The sequence below is a fragment of the Lolium rigidum genome, chromosome 2 (genome assembly GCF_022539505.1).
Source record: "Lolium rigidum isolate FL_2022 chromosome 2, APGP_CSIRO_Lrig_0.1, whole genome shotgun sequence".
Classification (NCBI taxonomy): Eukaryota; Viridiplantae; Streptophyta; class Magnoliopsida; order Poales; family Poaceae; genus Lolium; species Lolium rigidum.
Genome location: NC_061509.1, coordinates 40,347,698 through 40,355,951, shown reverse-complemented (window position 1 = coordinate 40,355,951; position 8,254 = coordinate 40,347,698). Strand labels below are relative to the sequence as shown.

The 8,254-nt window shown below is 41.9% G+C and overlaps 1 protein-coding gene across 1 annotated transcript; it reads right to left on the bottom strand.

Annotated features, from left to right (window-relative positions):
- Window positions 1-261: 261 nt before the first annotated feature.
- Window positions 262-2,985, bottom strand: LOC124689560 (protein LEAD-SENSITIVE 1-like). The gene is made up of 6 exons (XM_047223072.1): window positions 2,966-2,985; window positions 2,810-2,883; window positions 2,421-2,605; window positions 1,996-2,377; window positions 528-628; window positions 262-486 (listed from the first exon to the last, which is right to left on the bottom strand). The coding sequence occupies exons 1-6, from the start codon at window positions 2,983-2,985 to the stop codon at window positions 262-264; spliced, it is 987 nt and encodes a 328-aa protein (XP_047079028.1).
- Window positions 2,986-8,254: the final 5,269 nt, after the last annotated feature.

The following is an 8,254-nucleotide window of genomic DNA, read 5'->3' as shown; positions in this document are numbered from 1 at the left end:
ATTGCAAGCAAGCTTAAGGCATGGAAAGGGAAATTAATGTCCAGGAAAGGAAGGCTGACCCTTGTAAACTCCGTCCTCACCTCCTCCATGACCTATTTCCTCACAATCTTTGACCCTCCAAAATGGATGACTAAGAAGATTGATAGAATAAGGAGGAATTTTCTCTAGTGCGGAGAAGAAAATGCTTCTGGGGCAAAATGTATGGTTAACTGGCGGCAAGTGTGCTCTCCCAAACACCTTGGAGGATTGGGAATCAAAGATCTAAGTTCCTTCAGCAGAGCCCTTCGTTTGCGTTGGCTCTGGTTTGACTGGCACAATGATGACCGGCCATGGCATGGCCTTCCACTCCCTGTAAGCTCGGATGACATGCTCCTCTTCCATGCTTGCACTATCCTCAAGCTTGGGAATGGAGCTAAAGCACTCTTCTGGAAAGATCCTTGGCATCAGGGCATTGCTTTGTAACACAGCTTCCCTGGCCTCTTCAAGCTTGCGTGGAGAAAAAATTTGACCGTCAAAGATGGGCTTACCAATGGCACATGGATGAAAGGATTGCAGCGCATAAACTCTCCAGAGCTCATTGATCTTTTTGTTTCTCTCTGGAACTCCTTGCAACTGATCACCCTTTCCCCTAACGAGGATACGATTTCGTGGACACAAGCATCAGACAACTATTACACAGCTGCTTCTGCTTACTCTGCTTGCTTTTTTGGGCGGATACCACAACCTCTTCTCGCAGCTGCTTGGGATGTCAAGATCGAAGGCAAAATCAAGTTTTTCCTATGGTTGCTGCTTCAAAATCGACTCTGGACTGCTGACAGGCTTCAAAAGAGAGGATGGCCTCATCAAGATCGCTGCTCCCTATGTGATCAGACCTTGGAGTCGGCCTACCACCTATTCCTTGGATGCTCTTTTGCTAAGGAGGTTTGGCATGGTCTCTGTGCTTCTCATGCCGCTGTTGCTAATATTGGCAATCGATCTACCTCCATTCTTGGATGGTGGAAAAAGATAGCGAGGTTCAGAAAGAGCAAGTCTCGCAGAGAGCATGCCGCAGTGGCTGTCTATGCTCTGTGGCATATTTGGAAGGAGAGGAATAGACGAATTTTTGAGAATATCTCGTCTAAACCTAAAGATCTGATTTTCCAGATCAGAGATGCGTTGGCAAACCTGAAGGCCGCTCACAACGAGTAGTTGGTTTTGTTTCTGTTATTTTTCGCCCTTTTTTCTTTGCCTTTCCCTGGCTCTTGCCATTGTACAGTTTTCCCTCTTGATATAATGAAAAAGGAGAGCTCCTCCTGTTCACCGTCAAAAAAAGGCTACTATCGAATAAGTTGCAAGTTCTATGATGCCTACATGCATTGTATGATCTCGCTAACATATAAATTACTGAGCACAAAAATTATTTTGTCATCATACATAGTATTATGACTGTGTATTATTAGTGTGTGCCTTTTTAAAAAATCTACACCAATATTGGAATTGAAGATTGTCTTCTTACTCCTCACCAAGATTGTTCGGTGAAGACTCGACCGAAATGCAGATTATCCTCTTACTCTACATCGAGATTGACATTGAAAATTGAGCAGAAAAAATGAGCGAAATTGCAGAATCATTGGGTAGGGAATCTATCATGACCAACACCAATCGACACATATTGAAAAAATCTACAGAATGAAAACAATCCTCAATTTTAGCTTTGGTGATTTGAAAGTTATCATATTTCTAGTTAATTCCTATAATCTTTTACATAGCAGTTAACAAGAAATATCACCGGGTTGTATTGCTCGTGGAACACGGCGCATGTGAGGCTTGCTACTCGTTGGTGTAGGAAGCTTCGGACCATCCAAACCATAGTTGTCATATACTAGTTATATTAGTGTAGGAATCTACCTTCCAACCCTCAAATGAATATAAATTAAATTAGGAAAAAAGTATAGGAAGGAGGAGCTCACGCAAGAAGGTGCTCCACTTCTACTTTGACCGATGTCACCTACATACCTGCTGACACACAGTACAACGTTGGGTCGAGTCCACAAATGATCGAAGCCGTACCAGCTATGTAGGAGACAACCTGCCCGCTCCCGCTCTGTCCAATGATCATTTTCTTCATGGTGCTACCTGGCTGGGTCACGATCAAACCAGTCTTGCAGTACAACGCGAAGTCCTCGCAATTGGTCTTGATCAGGTTGTACCACCTGAACCCATTCCTCAACAAGTAGCTGTCACGGACAACCAGCTCGTCGGGATCGGCGGTGGCAAGCGTGCACGTCCCGCCTCTCACCTTGGCAAAGAAAAACCTCTTGCTGACACCATACTCGAAGCGGTAGAGCTGACCCTCTACCATGAAACAACTGAGGCAGGAGCACGCCATACTATTTGTCTGTGGCATTTGTCTCCGTGGCGGTGGCAGAGGCGGCGACGGCGACGGCGGTGACTTCCAGTTGGTACCTTCTGCATACCAAACATGGCGAGGTTCTCCTAGAAGGGACATAACTCCCAGGAAGAAGATCAATGACTCTTTCAGCTCCAACCACTATCCAGCCCCTTCCAGCGGTAAAGTGGATCACCTTATCATCGGCCACATATATTCCCGCATGGGTAAGGAACTCTCTTATATATCACCTACAACTAAACATATGTATACTACTTCCCCAGTCTAAAAATAGGTGTCTCAATTTTTTAAATATAGATGTATCTATAATTAAAATATATCTAGATACAAATATATCTACTAGACAAAAGTGAGACACTTATTTTTAAACGGAGGTAGTATATAAGCATAAGAGTTTGTACGACCGAGAACGTTCCACACCATGATGCGTGTAAACCCACGCGGCCCTCCACGAGTAGATGTGATCCCCTGCATTCAAGGTCTCCTTCTCAACCCTAAAACAAAGCGGGCAAAAATCTACTGTAAACAAAATGTAGGAGGCCTGAAAAATATGGAGAGATCAGTTTGGAGCAAAACCTGTTCGACAGGACACCCATGGATGAACAACAACAAAGATAGAGAAGGTCGGAAACGAAAATGCGTCTTGCTTGCGCTTCGGTGCTAAGCGTCAAGGAGGAGATGGCAACAAAATAAATGGGCGTGTAGGATTTTACCAAACGTAGTACTGCACCTTCATATCCAGCAATGATCCAAGCTCGGCCTTCACCCTTGATTAGTTATATATGCCACATGGTGTAGCATACATTGGTTTATCCTAGCTTGATGTCAGTTATACAGGGTTGAGATCATATATTTTTTTTTAGGAGAAGCGGAGCAGTGAAATGTAGCGGGCTTTCTGTTATCGTGGGCCTTCTCTCGTTTTCTGGGCTCACTCCTCCAGTCCTCCTAGGAGAAAAGGAAGGGAAATGACGCGGACTTTCTCGTTAATTTAGGTCACCAGCACGCGCAGCACCCCTCATTCCACATCCAGCATGAGCCACGACATGACGGCCAGCGTCCGCCCCAGCTCGCCGGCGGCAGAGCCGCTGGAGATCGAAGACCTCCTCGAAAAAATCCTCCTCCGCCTCCCTCCGCTACCCTCCTCCCTCCCGCGCGCATCGGCCGTCTGCAGCCGCTGGTTTGGCCTCGTCTCCGACCCCCACTTCGTCCGCCGCTTCCGTGCACACCACCGCCACAGCCCTCCCCTCCTCGGCTACTTCAGCTATTATCGCAGCTTCCTCTTCCAACCTACCCTCGAGGCCCCCAATCACGTCCCACAAGGCCGCTTCATCTCCCCCGCCGGCGACGTCTGGCCCCTTGGATGCCGCCATGGACTCGCGCTCATCCTCCACTCATCACACACGCACCTCCTGGTATGGGATCCCATCACCAGCGAACAGTGCCGCCTAGGCACTCCCCCGGGGTATGACACGGAAACCTCATTAAGGCCTTGTTTACTTCCCTCGTATTTTTCTTCCCAATGGGTATGGGGATGGGAGGGGATTTGGTGTTCACCCAATCCCCTCAAATACCCCTCCCCAAAAATACACTAGTATGATGGAGAGTTTTTAATTTAGGCAAAAAATATGGGGATGGGAGGGGATATCTCGGGATTATGTCGTTCAAAACCGGAGAAGTAAACGGACTAGTGGGGATTTTCCGGGATACGAAATAATCCCCTCTCATCCCCATAAATACCCTAGAAGTAAACAACGCCTAAACGGGACGGTGCTTCGGTCTTCTGGAGAAGACCACCACTTCCAGGTGGTCTTGGTTGGCAATAGTGACATCCAATATTCACAGTTAGTCGCCTCCGTTTACTCGTCAGAGACCGGCGTATGGGGCAATCTCATCACAAAACCACATCCGCCCGGTGATCCTACCCATAACAATCTTGATTTCACCGGGATTTATCATGGCATGCCCTCTGTGATGGTTGGGGACTCCCTTTACTGGTTGTTTTCCGGGAATATTTTGCCAACAATCATTGTTGAATTTGATTTGGCCAGACAAAGCCTAGCTCTGATACCTGTGCCAGTGGATGAAGCTGTCAGCGATAACAATATGTGGGTTGTGCCCGCAGATGGTGGTGGCCTTGGTTTCCTCTTCCTAGCTGGCTTTTGCGCCCAGTTATGGACGAGGACAAGGATAGTGATGGGGTTACTTCATGGGTGTTGGGAAGAAGTATTCAATTCGACAAGCTGCTTTCCCTAAATCCGAAGACTGAGTACCTGCGGATAGTTGGGTTCGCTGAGGAAAATAATATTGTGTTTCTGGGGACAACTAAAATCATCTTCACAATCCAGCTTGAATCACTACAGTTCAAGAAACTTTCCCTACCTGACGAGGGCTGGTTCTTGTTTTATCCATACGAAGTTGTCTATACTGCAGGTAAAAAATAACTAAGCTATCTGATATTCTCGTATGATGGTAGCACACAGTTTATCTGTTTATTAGTTGAATCATATAGTTCGAGTTCATAGGTAGCACACAGATTATCTACTTATTCTGTGGACGTCCATAGAATAAAATAATGAACGCAATGATTGATAGAAAAATATTTTTGAGGAGATTTGCAAATACTTTGTATATTAACGGAATTCGCTTTATTTGTCGCCTGTGTTGACATATTCAAGAACTGTATACAGTAGCTGGTATTAGTGCATATATGTTTCTTATGATGAGATACTCAATGGTTGGAAACTGAAGAGAATTAAATTAAATCTTTGATTGAACCAATTCTAATGTCAATATGCTTCTTTGGTATTTAGAGTATAGCCTTTGACCATTACAAGAGTCCTGCTGTATGCGGTCAGTCCATTTGCGCTAGCGAAGTCAGGCTAAATTTTATTTAAAGATAAGCTTAATATGAATAGTAATAGTGAGACTATATTTTATTTTATCCAGTATGGCACTGGCATGGACCAAGCTAACTTTCTCTCCTATCTGCTAATAATCATGCATGTTCTTCATTTTATGATATAAGCGAGTATATGTGCATGTTCTTCATTTTATGATACAAGCGAGTATACATGTTTAAACTGAAACAGTATATGATGTTATTGCGATTTCTTGGTACTTGATAGTAAATATGGTTTTGTTTATATATTCCCTATGCTGCACCAAAAATGAACTGTTTTTCTGAAATTACAGCTATGTGTTTATATAATATCACATTAATTCCCCTCGTATCTATTTGATTTGTTCGTTAAATCTTGTTGGTTCATTGACTCCTTTTTCTTGTAGACAAGGGCATTGATGGTGGAGTCGATGGAGTTGAACTTCTGCAAAATACATAATATGATTTGTCCACATGGACTTGCTGTTGTGATGTATTGATTGAGCAGGTAAGTATCTGTTAGTGGTAGCAGAATAAAAAATTTCTTACTTTCCTTTCCTTCGAGGGTATTTTTCACTTAATTTGCTGGTTTGTACATTGTACTTTTTGGTGTGGTTATGGGTCAAGTTTGAGGCCGATTTGTTTGTTCCCTCAAAAAATTGTTGACTAATAACAGGTGAACATTTTTCTTCATTCTTTCTTGATTTATAGGGGCTTGTAGCAATGTCATTTCACCTCGTAGCTCATTTGCGATCCTTATTATACCTACTGCTTGCTTCTAGTTGTTGTACAATTATGCTAGTCTTAGCAAAGTTTTAAATAGAGCCTTTCGGAAGACCTGCCGCTGCGGCTATGCCATTTATAGGCTAAATGAGAAAAAATCCTCTAATAGCCAGCTATAGCCCTATTTAGCCTCTAATTTAGCCGCTAAACCTCCTGCAATTTGAATTTCTCTTCTCTTTTCTTTTTTAGTTCTTGTTTTCTGAATTTGCATTTAATATAATTAGATAAAACTTGTGAGTTGAATAATTGAATACTTGTTTGCCCTGAATAGTTGAATAAGTTGTATCATGAATCGTGTTTGAGTCATAGTTTTCTTCTTCTTTTGGTAAGATATGACTGAAATATTCCAAATTTTTGAAAAAAGGCTAAATGGAATAGCCCGCTATAGCCCAGCTATAGCCTTTTATAGCCTCCAAAAAAATCTCGGCTAAATAAGATAGCCGGCTACTTTGAACTATGAGTCTTAGTAATCCGTTTAAACCCTTTCTCAGCAAATATCTCTGTGTGCTTCCCCTTCTAACTCACATGCATGATTGTCCATTAGCCTCTAACATAGTTTGTCTGATCCAAACTACATGTTAACTATTGCTATATAATTATGCAGTCTAATTTATTCCCCTTTGGTCATCATAGATGTTTAATTATCATGTTGGCTGTCCATTATAAGAAAGATAACTTCAGAAGATTTGATAATAAGTTAGGGGTTTAGGGTTCCATGACTTATTCTTGTAGACATGGGCAGCGTGGAGCTGAACTTCTGCACAATACAGAAGATGATTTTTCTCAATAGACATGCTACCGTATGTCTTGTTTGAGAAAGTAATCCATTTGCTACTAGCAGCATAATGAATGTCATTGTATTTTTTGTTTCACTTCTACTGGGCTACATTGCATTTGTTTTCATTTATGTTGTTACAGATCTATCAAGTTTGAGGGTGATTTGCTTGCTGATCTCTCAGAGCAAATAATTGATATCTGAAAATACTAGAGATTCTGGATTCAGACTTCCTTTCTTAGTATGGGTTTGTAGCAATGCCATTTCACATTAAATTTTTGACGTAGAACATTTCACATTATTGCTCTTTCAGGATTGTTATAATACTACTAGTGTCGCTTGCAGTTACTAACGTGAATTATGCAAACCCTCGGCCATTTGTGTAAATATTTTCTAAGCATATGCATATCTCTGTTTGTCAGTCTAACTCGCATTTCTAATATAGTTTTGTCTGTTCCAAACTACATATTGGCAGTCCGTTTTGTTTGTGTGCAATGTAACATCTTCGATTTTGTTCATTAGGTTACTGCAGATGTTCAGTAACAGAAACATGATAAAAAGGACGTGACTATTCATATCAACATATCATACACTGCTTTCTCAATGAATAGTTGCCAATGTATTGTTTTTGATCGCGTGCAGCGTTAAAAAAAGAGCATTGGCAATTTGGACTGAAGGAAGCATGAACGAATAGACATGATCTGCATATAAGCTAGAAACCATATGTTTCTTCTTTCCTACTCCATGAGCCCCTCATATACCCATGATAAAAAAGAAAACTTGAATAGATTTGATAAGCAAGGATGTTCAGTATTTGGCTCTCATGGAGTTATTTGGACCACTAATCTTTTGGCCTCTGCTGAGATCAGATCACCGGATGTATCGAGAAACTTGAAAATGTGCTAACAATAGGACTTGAAGGTGTTTCACTATGGATTAATTATCTTTCTATTGCTCTTCTTTGTTTGTATCATGCAAAAATTGTGAGATAAGTTTAACATATTTTCTATAAACGAATATTACAAGTTTTGGCTGACAGCATTGGTTGCTCTTCAGGTATCAAAGGTTGCGTTTTAGCGGCTGAGATGCATGAAGGATTATTTGCTGTGGAATCTTCCATTCTGTATGCTGTGCAAGGGATCTGTGATGCGCTCGACAAGGAAATTGACCATTTATGTGGCATGCCGTGAAATTGTAGGAATTATCATCTCTTCGTCAACTGTCTTGGAATTATCATGTCTTCTATGCAGTTAACATTCATCTATTATCTGATTTATGTTTACATTGTTCCAACTGGTATTGAGAGTTTGAGACAAACTAACTTGCTTCGATTAATGGCCTTGGAAGCAAGCATGCTTATTATTGCTTTTATATGTTTTCTGTGCACATAACCTTTCAGTATCTTTTGCTCATCTACCACTAAGTCTCT